Here is a 19395-nt window from a genome sequence, read left to right as displayed (position 1 = left end):
TGTTGAGTATTTATTTTTTTCTTTTTAAGAAGAAAAATGCCTGGCAAGCAATTCTGTACAGATTTTTCTTTTTCATGTTATTTCAGCATATCTAAGACAAAGCTGGAATGGACTCAGGTGGGAAATTGACATGACAGCTCAGCTCACACTCCACCTCCCGTGATGGGCCCAGGCTACTGTGGTTCAGCTGAGTTTTGGCATGAATGGAATACGGGGCCGTTTGAGCTTCTGGTTTACTTGGGTTTTGAGGCCTGTGGCACCTGCTGCGTGACTTGCTGGACATAGGTGTGAGATTTCCCATACAGCCTCCCAGGCTGGCAGGAGGCAGACTCAGAACCATGCAGGCCGTGTACTGATGCTACCATACCCAAGCCCTTTTTCTTCTCTCTGTCCTTCTCAGAGGTAGGGTTGATTTTAATGAGAACAACATTGAGGCCAGGATGCATGTTGGCTCCTCAGTGCTCTGCCAAATGCCATCTCCCTGCTTTTGGATATGTTCTCTAAAAGCCAAGCTTTGTTCCCCCACCTTCCTCTGGAGGTGGGTTGGTGCCTGTGCCTGAAATGAGGAGGAGATGGTTTGGGAGGGGGTAGTTGACAGCAAGCTGTTCATTAGCAGCCTGCCTTCTGCCGTGGGTGCTCAGTGACTGGCAGCGGCAACGTTTTAAAAAATAAAGATCAGGCTGGGTGCAGTGGCTCATGCCTGTAATCCCAGCATTTTGGGAGGCTGAGGCAGGCGGATCACGAGGTCAGGAGATCGAGACCATTCTGGCTCGATGGTGAAACCCCGTCTCTACTAAAAATACAAAAATTAGCCACGTGTGGTGGCACATGCCTGTAGTCCCAGCTACTCGGGAGGCTGAGGCAGGAGAATCACTTGAACCTGGGAGGTGGAGGTTGCAGTGAGCCTAGATCACACCACTACACTCCAGCCTGGGTGCAGAGTAAGACTCCATCTCTGAATCAGTAAATAAAATAAAGATCAGAAAGAGAACTCTGCAGAAAGAAGCACCCTGCTCAGTTAATTTTCTGAAGCAAGTGGAAGGAAGGCCTGCTTGTAAGGCTGTCTTTCATGTGAGCCCTATGTCCCCCTCAAGGACGGAAGGTTAGGAAGCCTCTTCCGGGTCTTCCTCTCTTCTGCCGTAGGATTCTTGGCTGGCCCCGCATACAGGTGCCCTGACCAACAGGGAGGAAAGCTCTGGAGTCTGGAAGCAGGTTACAGAGGGGAATTGGGACCTCGGAGGGCTCTGTGTGCTAGCAGTAAGGAGGAGCACTGGGGACGCAAAGGAATTGGGAAGTTGTTTTGTTCAGACGGCCACATCGGGGCCTGGGGCATGCCTGTGCTAATCTCCTGTGAGGCATGGGGGAAGGTGGGATGCGGCAAGATCTGTGAGGTCTGAGACACTCGGGCAAACTCATAACTGCATCATTTATATACTTTATCACTCAATTGTTAGTGTTCATTCATCTTTTAATATATAAATTGAAATATTCATATACTCACACAACTAATAAGTACAAACTTAGAAATTTTATTAAATTCTCTTAAACATTTAAATTTGATTAAAAACATATTTAATTAGATCTGCCTTAACGTCACAGACCAAATCTATTAGATTCTCTTAAATGTTCACAAAAGAGAACATGTAGTTGTAGTAATGACGACAAAACTCCTGATACTCACTTAACATAAACATCAGTACTGTGGGTTTAATTCATTTCTTTGTGAATTTCTGCATCTGTTTTATATTTTTCCAGTGATCTAGTAATCTTAATAGATATTAAAGAAAATACGATCTCAGCACCTGTGTTAGATTCCTAGGGCTGCTGTAACAAATTACCACAAACTTGGTGGCTTAAGACAGTAGAAATTTATTCTCTCACAGTTCTGTAGGCCAGAGGTCCAAAGTCAAGGTGTTGGTACTGCTGGTTCCTTCTGGTCGCTCTGAGGGAGAATCCATTCCCTGCCCCTCTTGCAGTTTCTGGTGGCTGCCGGCCGTCCTCGACGTTCCTAGGTTTGTGGCTGCATCTCTCCAGGTTCTGCTCTGTCTTCACGTTTCCCTCTCCTCTGTGGGCCTTTCTTCCTCTTCTCCTCTGAGAACACTTGTCATTGGATTTATGGCCCAGCTCAATCCAGGATGATGTCATCTCAAGACTTTTAACTGAATTACACCAGCAGTGCCGGGCACGGTGGCTCATGCCTGTAATCCCAGCACTTTGGGAGGCTGAGGCAGGCAGATCACTTCAGGTCAGGAGTTCGAGACCAGCCAGGCTAACATGGCGAAACCCTGTCTCTACCAAAAATACACAAGATTAGCCGGGCATGGTGGCGCATGCCTCCCAGCTACTCAGGAGGCTGAGGCAGGGGAATCGCTTGAACCTGGGAGGTGGAGGTTGCAGTGAGCCGAGATTGCGCCACTGCACTCCAGCCTGGGTGACAGAGTGAGACTCTGTCTTAAAAAACAAAACAAAACAAAAAAAGAAGAAAATGAATTACACCTGCAAAGACCTTTTTTACACCTTCACAGCTTCCAGGTGGACATTATCTTTGGAGGGGCCACCTTCAACCTGATGTCTTTTCCTGAAATGACAGATTATTTATATTTGGCCACTTGTGGTTGTGACCTGGTGTCCCATCCAAATGACACATTTCACCTGAAACATGTTTGAAAATACGTACAAGGTTTGTTAGTGTCTTACTGTTATCATTAGCAGCTTTTACTGAGCTTTTATCTTCTAGGAATTTGGAGCCCCAGTGTGGGCAGTCAGCTCTCCTCTGGAGCCCTCTGGCCAATCCATCACCTTACAGCCCTGGGGCTGATCCTGCTCCTATGTGAGTATAGTCTGTGCCCACAGCGTCAGGCCTTTCTGTTCTTGATACTTGCTTCCTCCTTCCATGTAGGGTTGGCTTATTCAGAACCATTCTACTTAGAGACATATTTTTACACTGTTTTATAAAAGGTATTAGTGGCAGAAACAGAGCAATCATACACACCCACCTTTGCTGCTTCCTAAAATGGATTAAAAATAACTTCCTAATATATTCTCCCTTCCTTTATATATCAGTTGCCCTGTTCACTTGGTTGCCCTTTTCATTTTGATAGTCATTGAAGATTCATGGCCTTTACAGACTCACCTTGTCTCTTTTAACCATTATTAACTCTATTCTCTTTTGGATGTTCAAATTGTCACAACACAGTGCATGGTAGTCCTTTTAAGATGGCTTTTATATACCTTATCACTTCTACCCCAGACCTTTTGAAGTGGTCTTTGCTTTCTTGAAACCTGGTGTTGCAGATCCCTCTTGATTTGTCCCTGCCCCAAGACATGGAATCAGCCACTCTACAAGGAGCCCTGTTAAGATCTAACCTAAATCTGGGCACCAGAATGTTGACTTGCTGCTGATGGATTGGAGGGGTGTTCTTGTTGAGCCACTTATGTGACAGAGCTGGAAAGAGTTGTTTTGTTTGTTTGTTTTTAATATCATGAAGTTACATAGATATTTTCGTTTAACTCTTAACTTTCCTGATCATTTATTTTGTTCTTAAAAAAAAAAAAAAACTTCTCAATTTGTTTTCTCTGTGAGGTGCTAACTTGAGTCTTTATCTTCTTTAATTGTACCTCTTCTTTTTTTTTTTTTTCAAATTCCATTAGCAAATAATCCTTGGATGCTTTTTCATTCACTTACTGAGAAGTGGAAAAGGCTTAGGACGGGGATCATTTCTGGTTTATATCCAGATGCTTTTGGTATTCTCTGTGCAATCCTGGGCAAGTGACTTAAGCCACTAAGACCCCTTTCCTTGTCTCCACAATGGGGGAGCCATTAGGTCGCAGGGGTCTGAGGAGTAAGTGAGATATAAAGTACTAAATGCCAGGTATACAGTCAGCACTTTCTAAATGGGGCAGCTGAAGATGCGGTGACTAAGGAATGGCTGACCAGGTGGCTGTGAGGCTTACCTGAGATGGCTCTTGGGACCTGTTCTTATTCCTGACTTTCTGGTGGCAGTGGTGGAGGAGTGTCAGGTCATAGTAGGGAGGAGGCTGCTTTTTCAGCTGCAGTAAACCTGGGCCGAGGGAGGGCTGTAACCCTCAGGAGTGTTGGGACTCTTGGAAAGTGGATTTGATGTCAGATAGACTTGGATTTTAATTGTGAAACTCTTTGCAGAGCTGTGGACAGATTACTTTGTCTTTCCAAGCATATGAAAGACTTTTGGTGTAGTTCACTTTGAAATTGCTTGAAGCTTATAAAAATCACCCCTAAATGATGCTGTTTCCTTTGTGCTTATTTATACATTGTTTTGTTTCTTTCCTATTTTCTTAAAAAGTGAATTGGATATGTGCAGCTTTGGACTTAATGTAAGCTGTGCTCAGTAATGTGTTGTCACTGTTTGGAAATGGTGCCTCATTCCCTACCTCACTCCACCTGTCACTCCTGCTCATTACTGTGAACTCAGTGCCTTTGAATCAGTTATGCTGGAAAAAGCTTATAAATGGCATTTCTACCTCATTTCCCTAATCATAGCTTAGGAATTTGTACCCTCTTTTTAATTGTTCATTTCCTGGCTTATTTCCCTTAAAAAAAAAAAAAAAGATTAGAGTGATGAAGATGATCACAACTAACATTTATTGCAAACTCTCTTTGTTCCAGGCACTGTGCTAAGTGCTCTGCCATACACTAATTGATTATAGCTTCCCTGTCTCTGTGGAATGTATTATAATCACCCCCATTTAGCAGATGAGACTGATGTATCTAATAAGGTCACAGACATGTAAAACAAAGATCCCGTACCAAACCTCAGACCATCTGACTCCAAAAGCCCATGCTCTTAACTAGGAAATCTGTTATTTTTTTACTTGTTTTATGGTAATAGGGTAGGAATAAAATGTTAAACAAATTCATAGTTCTGTAAGGTAAATGTGCCAAGTTTTATTTAAGGGGTTTCTATCAAAACAAAAAAGCGAGCAAATAAGGGATTTGTATCCTTGTATTTTTTTTTAACTTTAACAAAATTTATTCTTATAATTTGAGAACATATTGTTCCATATAAATTGGATTATTTTATTATAATGTATTTGTTTCTTGATTCTGTTACATATAAAATTGTACGTGGAGAAAACGTGCGAAGAGATGGCTAGCATTTCAGTAAAACACAAAGGTTTATAGTGAAAGCTAATCTTACAACTCTTGGGATCAGTTGAACCCTGCTAAAGTATTACATTTCTTCAGTTATTCTAAATTTCATAGAATGTCAGTTTTTCTATGTCTATTGTATTTAAGTAATATTCATTGCATTTTTCTTTTATTTTTTAATTATACAAGTAATACATGCAGATTGATTGGTAAAAAGTCTTGCAGTCTGTAAGTAAGACACACAGTCATAATCTTCTACCTCCTCTCCTCCCCAAAGGAGCTACTTTAACATTTTAGTATCTACTTTCTTCTAAAAAGATATATGCAGTTTTGAAAATTTAACAACTGCCTAATTAAGAATGGGCAAAGGGAGCCGACCATGGGGGCTCACGCCTGTAATTCCAGCACTTCGGGCGGCCGAGGTGGGCAGATCATTTGAGGTCAGGAGTTTGAGACCAGCCTGGCCAACATGGTGAAACACTGTCTCTACTAAAAATACAAAAAATTAGCTGGGTGTGGTGGTGCACACCTTTAATCCCAGCTACTTGGGAGGCCGAGGCATGAGAATCCCTTGAACCTAGAGTCAGAGGTTGCAGTGAGCCGAGATTGTGCCACTGCACTCCAGCTTGGACAACAGAGCAAGACTCCGTCTCAAAAAAAAAAAAAAAACCTATGTGCATTTTTGAAAAAAGATCTTTGATATGATTTGTAAACAATAAAAAATTTATGCATTACATTTTCATGCCTTAGCATAATTTTCAGTTGCTGAAACTCAAAAACATGTTGATGTTACTTGATTTTGTTTACATCTGATTTACTTTTCTGTAAGTAGATACAACTTTTCAAAAATGTAGTCAATTTGCCAACTTTCATGTTGTTCTTCAAAAGCATTAATCTTCTCAAGACAATGAATATTGCATATTGTACTGAACAACCTTTCAATTTCAGCATGTGGAACATAAGATAGTGGGCCCGCATGTTTAGTTGGGTCATAAGAAAGAACACACACGAGGTACTGAAACCCTTTTCCCAGGAGGGACAACGTTGTATCTGCATAGTGTTTGAAATCTCCTAGATTAATGGCAGCCAGTGCTCCTCTATCCCAAATTCTGTCAAATTTGTCGATATGTGTTTGGGGAAGATAAAAAATGCTGCAACAGTACAATGAAATGTTCTCTGAAGAACTCTTAAATATTTCGGCTTCAGGAACTTTGCTAATTGGTTCTTCTGAGTAAGAAAGATTCTGCTCTGTAAAAAATTCTCGTATCCCAAGTGCACTGATTTATACACCAACTACATTGTGTCCTTGGTCTGCAAACCGTTTCATCTCAACAGGGAGGAAAAAATACCTTCAGTCTACTCTTGCCTTTAAGAAAAGTATCCAAATGCTTCTTCAATAGCTGATGTCCTTGTTCTTGATGGAAAGCAGTATTGCCGTTCACCTACTTGTCTTGCCAGTCTTCCAGAGTTCATACTTGGTTTTCCTGACCTCAGTATTGGGATACTCTTCCATATCAAGTGAAGCTTTTATATCATCCATAGTTTCATAGATACCATTGTCTCATAAGTGTATGTTTTTAATGCCTTTACTGGTTTATTACACAGGATACTGTGAAGGATACAGATGAAGAGATATGTAGCTCCAGGAACCTCCATATGTTCAGCTATTAGGAAGTTTGTCTGACTTTCATGTGATGCTTTGAGGAGTTTGCATTTCCTGTTCCTTTATTTTATTTTTTTAGTTTTTGAGGCAGGGTCTCACTCTGTCACCCAGGCTGCAGTGCAGTGGCATGATCACGTCTCACTGCAACTTTGAAGTCCTGGCCTCAAGTGATCCTCCAGCTTCAGCCTCCCAAGTAGCTGGGTCTACAGGCATGTGCCACCATGCCTAGCTGGTTTTAAATTTTTTTTTGTAGAGATGAGGTTTGGCCATGTTGTCCAGGTTGGTCTTGAACTCCTGGCCTCAAACTATCCTTCCTTCTTGGCCTCCCAAAATGGTAGAAGTACAGGCATGAGCCAACGCAACCAGCCCTCTGGTTCCTTTAAGTCATTTTGCAACTTCTTGTTGGAACTCCCCCACCCTGATTGGATTGAAGTAGTAAACATTGCTGATTTTTTAGGAGTTTGTTCTTAACTATTTGCCTGTTTATAAGGCCCATCATCATCTTTTTAGAAATACCTTAAGGTATCTCAGAAAACCTCAGGACACCAGCCTCCATTCACCTGTCTTGAGGTGAACTTCTGAGGGGCTATTTGGGGGCTTGCAGTGGGGCTCTTGAGAGGCACCATCATGGCCAGAGATAGGATGATATTAAAAACTAGAGGGAGAGATGACATGTGTCAGATAGCAGGGGCAGTTATAAGAAAGCAATGAAAATCATTGTCTGCTGACTTTAAATAGTCACAAGTTCTAGAAAACTTAAAATGTATATTCAAGTTGGGATCAGGGAGAGGGAATAAAGTAAGTGAGGGAGGTTATGGGATCTATATCTACTTTGACCAGAAAGAATGTGCAGTTGGGTTGGGAGTGCCTTGGAGGAGGAAGAGATGATGACAGAGGGGCACAGGTCCTCCAGGGTGTAAGTGGTAGCCAGGAGACAGTAGGGCCAGGGATGGTGTCATTCCCTTGTCTCCTACATTTTCTGAACTTTTTTGGAATCCTGTTAACAATTTTAGCCAAAATTCATCATCAACATCAGTGGTTCCACTGCCACATGCAGGAATGGTTTCTTTGTCTGCTTGTGGTCTGGGCCCCTGCCTTTAACTTCTCTTTTCCCTCCGGGACTTGAGGCTCTGTTATCCACAGTGAGTGCCAAAGGGTTGGAGCCCCTGCAGTCCACAAAGGGACAGGACCTGCTCTCACTAAAGGCTGGGCCAAATGGGATCGGCCAGCCACCTGGCAAGTGGGAAGGTCTGATGTGGTATCCTGCCCAGGTGTGCAAGCAAGGCCCAATGATGACGGCCAGACATGGCTGTAACATGAGGAGAGGGTACCCCAGAGCAGAGAGAGATTTCTTTAAGGACCTCACAACACAGCGTTACAGGCTGTTCAGCTTCCAATGATTTAGGAAGATTGAGATAGATCGGTACAAAGTATGGATTCCGTCTAAGATTCTTTATATAAGATGTGTGTGTCTATGTGATTTTCCTTTAAATTTTCTATTTTACACACAGAAGCAGACATACACATATATGGAAACACACACACACATGCTGTTGACACCAACAGATACTTACAATACCTGGCCAAGAGGACAATGAAGTAAATAAATAGTTTTGGTAGGCTGGGCGCAGTGGCTCACGCTTGTAATCCCAGCACTTTGGGAGGCCGAGGTGGGCGGATCATGAGGTCAGGAGATCGAGACCACGGTGAAACCCCATCTCTACTAAAAATACAAAAAAAAAAATTAGCCAGGCGTGGTGGCGGGCGCCTGTAGTCCCAGCTACTCGGAGAGGCTGAGGCAGGAGAATGGCGTGAACCCGGGAGGCGGAGCTTGCAGTGAGCCGAGATTGCGCCACTGCACTCCAGCCTGGGCGACAGAGCAAGACTCCGTCTCAAAAAAAATAAAAAATAAAAAAATAAAATAAAATAAAAATAAATAAATAAATAAATAAATAAATAGTTTTGGTTTAGGGCAAGGTTCTCAACCAAGCAATTTTGTATCCAGGGGACATTTGGCAATGTCTGGAGACATTTTTGGTTGTCGCATCTTGGGGGTGGAGAGTAGTGCTACCTGCATTTAGTGGGTAGGCACCAGGGTTGCTGCTAAACATCCTACGATGCCCAGAATAGCCTTCCACAACAATAATTATCTAACCTCAAATGTCAGTAGTGCTGAGATTGAGAGATCCTGCTTTAGGGAATGAAATTTAACGTATAGGATAGTCTAAAATCTGTCTTATTATCCACTACCTTGTTTTATTATGAATATTTCAAACATATCAAACATTTAGAACTAATATTAACTGTATTTTTTTAAGGAAATAAAACATATGGGTGCATTTATAAGGAAAGTTTTAAAACCTCATTTCCTCACTCCTTCCCCAGAGGCAACTTCCTGCAGATGGACCGTTTTCTTCTAGTGTGCATTTTTGCACCTTGATTATACATGTAAGTGTCCATGAAACAGCATATTGTATTGCACAAGCCCTTTGTGACGGCACCCTCCTCTATTTGTATGTGACAGGCTGTTTTTCTAGAAGTTTGAGCAAAAGCATGAGCAGAGAATAGTAGTGCATCTAAATGAAAATGTTTCCATTTTCTAAGTAATTTACATTTCCTTTAAGTGGTGGTCAAAAATTATAAAAGATGTTTAATGCGTTAAATCACGTTGAGGAAAGGAAACCAAAAGTAATGATTTGCAGATTTTAAAAGGTGGCAGATTTCGAATCCAGAATCTTCTTTCTATTGTAACCCAGAGTAGGGTGAATAAGCTTGTCCTTACATTTGTTGAAGGTGATGATGGTGCTGACCCCCTGTCTCTCCTTTGCCTGTACCCTCTCTTTTCCCTGCCTGGTATCTCTCAGCCTCTGCTGCCAGCATCCTTGGAAGACATTTCCTCCATCTCTGCATCATTTTTCAGAGCCGGCCAGTTTCTATGGCAACAGTTAGATTGAAAGATGAGCGGCGAGCAGGAGACGAGGCTTGAGTGAGACAGCCGGTGGTGGTGTGTGTCCCTGACGTCACCCTCTGGGCGTCTGGATAGGACGATCCTGGCTACTCCCATTCAGGGCTGCTGTCCAGTGCCGCTTTATTGGCAGTGCTGCCAGGGTCTCCGGTAGCTCTCTGCAAATTGCCTTCCTTTCTGCTCCTCCTACTCCCTCCTTTCCCCGTAGAATTTTTCTTTTCATTGCCCACTTTCCTGTTTTGGCTCCAGACTGTCGTTAAGAATGTACAGCCTAATTCTGGTGTGTTTCGGGATGTTCTTCTGCCCAGTATTCTGGAAGGGCGGGGAGGCATGGCAGCGTTTTACTTGACGTTGATGGCGCTGTGAAGTCCATTCTTTCCTCTGCGAGACTACTGACTATGCAGAAATTTATTGAAGCGGATTATTATGAACTAGACTGGTATTATGAAGAATGCTCGGATGGTAATTATGGCCCCTGCAAAATAGAGCTGGGATGTATAGGGGCATTGTCTCCTTCTGGGTGGGGGGGTCCTGAAACCTTTAGGGGAGACAGGCGGCTGGCGGGTGGGGGGTACCAGAACTAGCACCACTGGCTCTGACAATTCCAAAGGCATGGTGGAGGAGGTGGCAGGTGGGCAGGGCTCTTTACTGTGAAAGACTCCTGCAGTATGTATGATCGTTTGCTTAGAAGGGCAGATGGTTTTTGGTGTGCTGGGCTTGTAAGTGTTATACTTCTATTGGATTGAATTTTCTCTGGTGTGAGACGTGAGTGTGTTGTTGATGCATGTATGTGTGCAAGTGGAAATGTGTTCACTGCGCTCTTGCTGTTGGAGGGGTTAGGAAACTGGGGGCTTGGAATAGTGTGTTCAGGAGGTGGCTTCCTGGACTGTCAGCAGCAGGTCTGGAAGACTCTGCCCTTTTCTGAGCCCAGATCTGGGAACCATCAGAGGCTGGAGAAAAGGCAGAAGCAGCTTACCACTTAGCGGGTGATTCAAATGAAGTTTGCTTGTTGTATCCAACAGAGATGGGGGTGGGGAGGTGATGAGAGGGGCAGGGAAAGAATGTGTCCTTCTGTCACTACCTTGGTTTGTGCAGGGAGGGTGTGGCACATTCCAAGGGAGACTGGGTGGAGGCCAAGTTGTGTGGCTGGACAGGTCTCAGGAGGTTTCAAGCACACACAGAACAGCACTGAGTTGCATTCTCAGAGACATCATAGTGGGCGGGGTCTCAGGTTCCTGGGGTGTTGGACATCAAAATTGTGTATTACACAGTTAATCTGTCTTTAATTTCGTCTTAAAAATGACCCTGATATCATATGCCTTCACAAAAAAGGAGCACAATTAATATATACACTTTGAGGGTCTGTTCCCCGGTGATGATATGTTCCCAGCCCTATATGAGCCATTAATAGATAAGGTAAGTGCTTTTTAATTGAGTCGGGAGTTTCAGAATGCTCTATTCCTGACTACATTTGATTAACCTGAATGATGTAACAGGCTGGGACTTGGCCTAGTTAGTAAACTGAAAAACTGCATAATTATCTCTTATCCACTGATTTTTGCCTCAACTGTGGCTTAAGGCTTTCTCAGGGGATGGTATTTAAATGTGCAGAAAAACTATGCCAGTTCAACCTCACTGTCCCCTGGCTTTAGATGCAGACATTGTCATATTGGTTCTGTGTATGTCTTTAACTATCTTGAATAACAAGGATTGGAGGCAGTTCCCAGGGTCATGAGGGGAAAGGATGAATGAATTCTTTTTTCTTTGGAATATATTCATTCTTAAAGCAAGTTCCCATTCTGTTACCTAACTCCAAAAGGAAATTCTAGAGATGCTCCTTTTTGGAAACCATCATTGACCTCCTTCTAGTTTCCTTGGTGATTTGTGACTCATTGAACCCTCTATAACTTTTTAAAGTAAGGGATTGAATACATCCTCACTGTACCATTGGATTAGGGAGCACTGGTTACAGCAGGGTGCTGTCAGAGGCCCGTGGATGAGTCAGGTGTGGCCATAGCTCTGTGGATGCCATCCTAGAAGTGGGGGAAGAAGGTTTCCTAATACCATGACCCAATTGCCACACCATCCAGTTCCCTTTACACCCTGAAATAAAGCCAGTCACTTGTCATGGTCAATCTGGAGGGTGAGCGGAGGCCTGCTCTTATCTGGGTGTCCATCAGAAGGATTTTCTTACCCAGCATTTCCTCAGTTGAGTTTTTTGGCCCTGAGAGACCCCGATCTGTCTTCCTCTAAGAGCAAAGGAAAATGGAAGAGGAGATGGCTCATCCGTTCAAGGGTAAATATATTGATTGCTATTATTGTCTGAATGTATGTTGAGCAAAATACTTGTCTTTTATCATCTATCCCATTTTGGATGAAGGGAAGAAGGTTTTTGACACAGAATTTACTGGGACCACTGGTATTTTCATAATCCCATTTAAAGAGATAGCAAAGTAGGGAATAAAAGGAACAGAAGTCCAGAAATAAACTGGTTTAGGAAACGTACAAAAAGGAGATTTCAATTATGTGCTAATTTTGTGGTTACTTGCTTACACATTTCTAACTAGTTGGGTTCCTTCCTAGCTTCAGGCAGGTTAGTCTGGAAATGAAATTTGCCCCTGTTTATATGTACCTGTCTTTTATTTGCCTCTGTCTTTTTTATTGCAACTCAATAGACACACACCATTGCTTTGTCTCTGATTATTTGGCATTTGAATCGTCAATGAGGGAAGCTTTTATGGAACTTTTGATACTAATAAAAGGTGAGTCAAATGTTTTTAAAAAGATGCAGAATCATCATTTATGTCAGAGTTACTGACTCACACTTAAATTGCACTGTTAGCACTGAAAAAGAAATGTATATAGATGGGAATATAGATTGCAGGCCAGTTAGGACCCCTCTTTTGAAGTTGGAATTAAGGGATAGCTACTGTTCTCTTCTATCTTTGAGGGTTAGGAGAACTTTATTCAGTGTTGAATAACTGTATTCCTCCCGTTTATTAATGTTTGTTGTGGTGGTCTTCTATTCAGCACCCATCTCTGCCTGCCCTGCTCCCCCGCCCCCAGAGGAGGATATAATAAGAGGCATGGGACAGGGGCTTATAATAATAAGACATTGGAAGGGTTGATTACCCAGTGTCTTCAAGTAACTTTTACAAGAGATTTGAAATAGCCAGCTATCAATGCAAAATAAGAATAGCTTTGGCAGAATTTGCACATACATACTCAATGTTTACAATTTAAACTCCAGTGTCAGACAGAGTCATAGTTACCCAGATTGGATGCATCCCATCTCTGGTGCAGAACCTCTAAAACTTGGGAAATCATTGAAAGTCATCTGCTTGTTAAAAAAGCAGATTCTCAGACTCACATCAGACTAGGACAAGTCCTGAGAAATCTAAATTTTTAGCACATGCTTTGGGGGATTCTTTACATCACGTGTGTTTGGGAAACTGTGCTGATGTCCATGGAAAGCAGCCTCAGGCATGGGGAGGGGCTGGAAAAGAATTTTTTAGTTAGGTCAGTTTCGGGATCTTAGATTGTTTCTTGGCAACACTGGTCACTTTTTAAAGTGTGCTTAGAAAGAGTATGACACCTTTTTAATTTTCAAAAGGACTTGGGTTCAGTGTATGTCCTTATGTTAAAGAAACAGCCCTCTTTGTAGTTACTCTAGAAATAGGTAGAATGGCAGAAAGAGCGCTGGCTGTCTTTGTTTGAGGCCTGTTTTGTACTTCGTGTGGCCACGTGGTATGGGAACATCCTGGGATTTCTGTGAGCCTCGGTGAACTCAGATTCCCCATCTGGAAAACAGGAGTAACAACACTGGTTGGAGCCTTTATGGAGTGTAAATAAAGTAATAGCTCTTTGTAAGCGACGAAGAGCCAGGTCAGTGTTTAATTTTATTTTCTCAGAAATAGTACTAGTTATTAAGGCCTTTAACAAAAAAAATCTCTTTGAAAAGGCTAATGGGGGTCTGGTATAGTGGGTCACGCCTGTAATCCCAGCATTTTGGCAGGCTGAGGTGGGAGGATCACTTGAGGCCAGGAGTTTGAGAGCAGCGTGGGTAACATGGTGACATCCTGTCTGTACAAACAATAAAAACATTAGCTGAATGTGGTGGCACACGCCTCTAGTCCCAGCTACTTGGAAGCTGAGTTGGGAAGATTGAGCCTAGGAGGGTGAGGTAAGCTATAATTATGCCACTGTACTCCAGCCTGGGCGACAGAGTGAGATTCTGTCTAAAAATAAAAAAAAAGGAATGGTATTTTGAACGAGGTACAGCATTTTGACCACCTGTTTGTTGCATCAGTTTCTTTTGTAATCAGACTTGCTCTCCATCCCCATTCACCTCCCCCTTTTATAACCTGATAGATTTGAATGTCGGGGCAGGAGGTGGTCTAGTTCGTACTGATTTCACAAATGAAGAAACTCAGGTAGATTGTTGCAGAAGTTATTCTTTTTTTTTTTTTTTTTTTTTTTTTTGAGACGGAGTCTCGCTCTGTCGCCCAGGCTGGAGTGCAGTGGCGCAATCTCGGCTCACTGCAAGCTCCGCCTCCCGGGTTCACGCCATTCTCCTGCCTCAGCCTCTCCGAGTAGCTGGGACTACAGGCGCCCGCCACCACGCCCGGCTAATTTTTTTTTTTTTTTTTTATTTATTTATTTATTTATTTATTTATTTATTTTTTTTTATTATACTTTAGGGTTTTAGGGTACATGTGCACAATGTGCAGGTTTGTTACATATGTATCCATGTGCCATGTTGATTTCCTGCACCCATTAATTCATCATTTAGCATTAGGTGTATCTCCTAATGCTGTCCCTCCCCCCTCCCCACGCCCGGCTAATTTTTTGTATTTTTTAGTAGAGACGGGGTTTCACCGTGGTCTCGATCTCCTGACCTCGTGATCCGCCCGCCTTGGCCTCCCAAAGTGCTGGGATTACAAGCGTGAGCCACCGCGCCCGGCCTGCAGAAGTTATTCTTACAGCCTCTTACTCTATAATGAAAATTTATGGTATGTGCAAGGGCGGTCTGGTGTGCTCTGTTCCTCACTTGATTTCAGTGATCTCTGAAATGTCACCCAAGATGGCGGTGGCTGGTTTCGTGAGTGTTTTTTTTCTTTGTTTTTCTTTTTGTGCATGAGTGAAGTTTTGTTAGAGGTATTTTAAGCATTAATGGAAAAGCTGCATTTCTGAACTGAGTTTTCGAATTTTCCTACATGTTGATGCAAACAGATCCCCATTTCCCTGTCTTGTGTTTTATTGTGTGATGCGCCCGTGAAGGTAGAGGTTGACTTCTCTCTTTCCACACACAGCACTCTCCTCTATGGTTATTAAGGGGATTAAAAAAAGAAAAAGAATAAAATGTAAACAGTTTTATAATGTAACTGTTTTTATTAATATCACTGGCTGTAGTAAAATAGAGATAATGTCCTCTCTGACATAGGAGCTGAGGACTAGAGACTTGGCAAGAAAGCCAAAGCAAGCCCGGAACCCAAGTTTTTGGAGCTTTGTGGTACTCTTGTTTATTTAATTTTAATTACTTTTTTATTTTTTTCTTTTTTTTTTTGAGATGGAGTCTTGCTATGTCATCCAGGCTGGACTGCAGTGGCACGATCTCAGCTCACTGCATTGTCTGCCTCCCAAGTTCAAGCGATTCTCCTGCCTCAGCCTCCTGAGTAGTTAGGATTACAGGTGTCCATCACCATGTCTGGCTAATTTTTGTGTTTTTAGTAGAGATGGAGTTTCACCATGTTGGCCAGGCTGGTCTCGAACTCCTGATCTCAGGTGATCCGCCTGCCTTGGCCTCCCAAAGTGCTGGGATTACAGACGTGAACCACTGTACCCAGACTTATTTATTTATTTATTTATTTATTTAGAGACAAGGTCTTCTTGTCACCCAGGCAGGAGTGCAGTGGCGTGATCACGACTCATTGCAGCCTTGACCTCCTGGGCTCAAGCAATCCTCCTGCCTCATTTTTAAATTTTTTTGTTGAGATGGGGTCTCACTATGTTGCCCAGGCTGGTCTTGAACTCCTAGGCTCAAGTGATCCTCCTGTCTCAGCCTCTCAAAGTGCTGGGATTACAGGTGTGAGCCTCTTTGCCCAGCCGTATTTATTTATTTAAATTGTATGAGCAAGGTCTTTGGGGACATGACCCTCAGTCGTGCCAGCCTTGCTCTCTAGGAGCAGAGAAGTGAAATGTGAGTGAGGAACATTGAGCATCAATGGGACAGGTGAAGTGGAGAGAAAGATGCTCATACCTGAAGGAGATGGGGAGCAGTGCTGAACCAGACCTTGAAAGATAGGAGGATTCGGGCCTAGGGAGGTGGGGATGTTGAGGTATAGCAGAGGAAAAACTTTATGCCTCTACCCTGCTTGATTCAGTAGCTAGGTGCCCTGAGAAACAAACTGATAAAAAAAATTAACAAGAGAAAAATCAGTTTTAATTATGTAAGTAGGCACTGGCAATCACAAAGAAATAAGAGTCAAAGAGGCAAGTAGAATTTGGAGGGTTCTGTATCATCCCAAAGGGCAACAAAGTATGGAGAAGAGGTGAGACCAAGGAAAACGCGTTTGGGGTTCCTCTGGGGAGTAAGTTACGGGAAGGCAACTTGGAAACGTGGGATACGAAAGACATGTTTAATAAGGTATGTGCAGATTCAAGTGGGTGCCTCGTCCATAGATAAGAGATTGTACAGGAGATGGAGACACCCTTCCAAATGTAAATTTCCTTTGCAAAAGGAAAATTTATGCTCCGTTTCCGGCATCTGCTGTTCTTCAGTTGCTTCTGCTCAAAATAATCCTTATGCCAAAGAGGCATATTTTGTTTGGGGGGCAGGGGGTGGGAGTCTGGTCCCCTTCATAGGGGAGCTAAGGCAGTAGCATTATGTGGACAGAAGTTAGCAGCTTGTTTTGTCTGTTTGAGGTGTGCTGGGAAGCCAGGCTGGAAGCAGAGGCTGCAGGGGAGATGCAGGATGTGGAAGCCAAGAAAATATAGAGCTCCCATCTTGAAAATAAGGGGCACCCTTTAGATCAGTGCTATCCAGTGAAGCTTTTTGTAATGCTGTAAATGTTCTATTCTCTGCTGTCAAATATGGTAGCCACTGGTCACATATGGCTGTGGAGCACTTGAGATATGGCTAGTGTGACTGGTTTTTGAACTTTATTTAATTTTAATCCATTTAAATATAAACATAAATAGCCCCAGTGGCTCGTGGCCACTCTTTGGACAACACAGGGTAGAGCTTTGGGAAGATGACTTCTATGGAGTATGTCAAGTAGATGTGAGCAGGAGACAGAAAACGATGTGCCTTTGCCCTGCAAGAGGTGATTGACCCTCCCCTCCACTGGTCTTCCTGTCCAGTGTTCCTGGAGATGGATCAGGAACTCACTCTCTGCTTCCCTGCTGTGGGTCCCAGTGTCTAGTCTACGCCTTTGATACGGCACACACATCTGTTACTTAACTGCCTTTCACACCTCCAGCTCCAGGCTCCATGTCCAGCCTGGCCCAGCCGTCTTCATCCCTCGGTTGGCACAGGGATTCCCAGGCTTTCTTGGAGGTCTTTGGGGGTTGTGTTTTGCTTTGACTTTTGGAGAAACTACACTCTCAGGGAAGATGCCCTTTGGCCCATCTCTGCCTTTAACCGTGAAGTGAAGGCAGATGTGCACGAGTTTTCAGAATTCCTCACACCCTTGCAGCAGGAGGGGAGGAAAGAAGAGATTGGGAGAGGGATATCCTGAAGAGTGTCTAAACCCAGAGAAATGGGGTGACGTGAAGAGTCTAGGGTGGTCCTGTGTTCAAAATTTCATGTCTTACACAGCAGCCAGCCTGAAGGGGCTTCCACTGGCCTAATATGGGGCAATTTGAACATCGAAATAAATAATAGTAGTCAAGGATTATGACTTATAGAATAAAGGAAGAATCCATGAGTCTATACTGATAAAAATAAATGAATGACTAAATAATGGGAGGGAAGAAAAAGTTATTGCTAACAATAGAAAGCCAACTAATAAGTGTTGGAATGATGGAATTAGAAATTAGAAATTCACCACCTTCCCATCCATCCACATAAATGACTAAGACAAAACTTATTAAAACTAGTGGTCTCAAAGTATATCACCGTGAAACACTGTTGAATAACAAAGGGAAAAATAATAGCTTCACAGTGAGGAAACCAAATGATCAAAGTAAACATTGGGCTTTAAAAACTGGAGCTTTAAAAATTACCGATGGGGGCCAGGCGCTGTGGCTTATGCACTTCCGTAATCCCAACACTTTGGGAGGCCGAGGCAAGTGGATCACTTGAGGTCAGGAGTTTGAGACCAGCTTGACTAACATGGTGAAACCCCATCTTTACTAAAAATACAAAATTAGCCAGGCGTGGTGGCGGGCGCCTGTAATCCAGTTACATGGGAGGCTGAGGCAGGAGAATAGATTGAACCCAGGAGGCGGAGGTTGCAGTAAGCAGAGATCGCACCACTGCACTCCAGCCTGGGAGAGAGAGTGAGACTCTGTCTGGAAAAAAAAAAAAAAATTACTGATGGGACCAGGCATGGTGGCTCGCACCTGTAATCCCAGCACTTTGGGAGGCTGAAGTGGGTGGATTGCTTGAGCCCAGGAGTTTGAGACCAGCCTGGACAACATAGTGAGACCCTGTCTCTAAAAAAAATAAACAAATTAGCGAGGCATGGTGGCATGTGCCTGTGGTGCCAACTACTTAGGAGGCTGAGGCGGGAAGATCACTTGAGCCTAGAGGTTGAGGCTGCAGTGAGCCATGATGATACTACTGCAGTCCAGCCTGGGCAACAGAATGAGACCCTGTCTCCAAAAAAAAAAAAAAAAAAAGGTTAACATTGGCAGTAGTGGGACCGCTCCACAGCGGACGCCTCCTGAGAAGATGCACTGAAGAGAAAGTAACACCACTTCTGTGTTTTCTTGCCGAAAGTTCATAAACAGAATCTAATCATAAGAAAACACCAGGAATACCCAAAGTGAGGGAACTTCTACAAAATAGTTGGCCTGTATTGTTCAAAAAATCTGTCTTGAAATATGAAGACTCAGAAATTGTTCCAGATTAAAGAAGACTTAAGAGACCTGACTTGAATGAAACACATGATCTTGGATTTCTTTTGCCATAAAGGATGTTATTGGGACAACTGAAGGGAATCTCAGTAAGATCTATGGGTAACAAAATAGTGTTTCAGTGTCGAGAAAGAGAAAGTAAATATAGTAAATGGTACCATTTGGGGAATCTTTTTGTACTATCCAGGAGTTTTCTGTCCTATTCTTGTAACTTTTCTGTAAATCTGAACTGTGTACCCCCCAAAAACAAAATATTCATTGTTCATTTCTGATGGAGGCATGCCAGTGTTCACTGTAGTGTTCTTTATTCTGTATATTTTAAATATTTTTATAATTAAAGGTTGGGGAAAAGTAATAAAGTCATATTCTAAATATTGTGTAGTATATAGAGTCTTGGACATCATTTAGAATATCTAAGTCTGTATATTTCATAATAGGAATACTCTAGATTTGAATTAAAAGATGAGTATAAATGAATTTATTATGAGTAAAGTCACTTGATAGTATTTTTGAATTGGTGAAGTTAGCTTTTGTTTTCCTTTATATACACTGTGGCCA

At 42.8% G+C, this 19395-nt stretch overlaps 1 protein-coding gene and 1 pseudogene across 8 annotated transcripts in view; one reads left to right on the top strand and one right to left on the bottom strand.

Annotated features, from left to right (window-relative positions):
* TRAK1 (trafficking kinesin protein 1) overlaps nt 1–19395 on the top strand; it is a 215200-nt gene that overhangs the window by 126076 nt on the left and 69729 nt on the right. For 2 of the 8 annotated variants that reach the window (XM_055281423.2, XM_055281417.2), the window contains exon 1: nt 9853–10218. The exons of the other annotated variants lie outside the window; for them this stretch is intronic. In XM_055281423.2, coding sequence (XP_055137398.2) covers nt 10155–10218 — 64 coding nt within the window. In that variant the 5' untranslated portion in view covers nt 9853–10154. Of the gene's footprint in view, nt 1–9852; nt 10219–19395 lie in introns of those variants that run through there. 8 annotated transcript variants of the gene reach the window in all.
* On the bottom strand, nt 5407–6668 carry LOC129484076 (thiopurine S-methyltransferase-like; annotated as a pseudogene).

This window comes from Symphalangus syndactylus, chromosome 1, assembly GCF_028878055.3.
Source record: "Symphalangus syndactylus isolate Jambi chromosome 1, NHGRI_mSymSyn1-v2.1_pri, whole genome shotgun sequence".
Classification (NCBI taxonomy): Eukaryota; Metazoa; Chordata; class Mammalia; order Primates; family Hylobatidae; genus Symphalangus; species Symphalangus syndactylus.
This window is presented reverse-complemented; position numbering and strand designations above follow the sequence as displayed.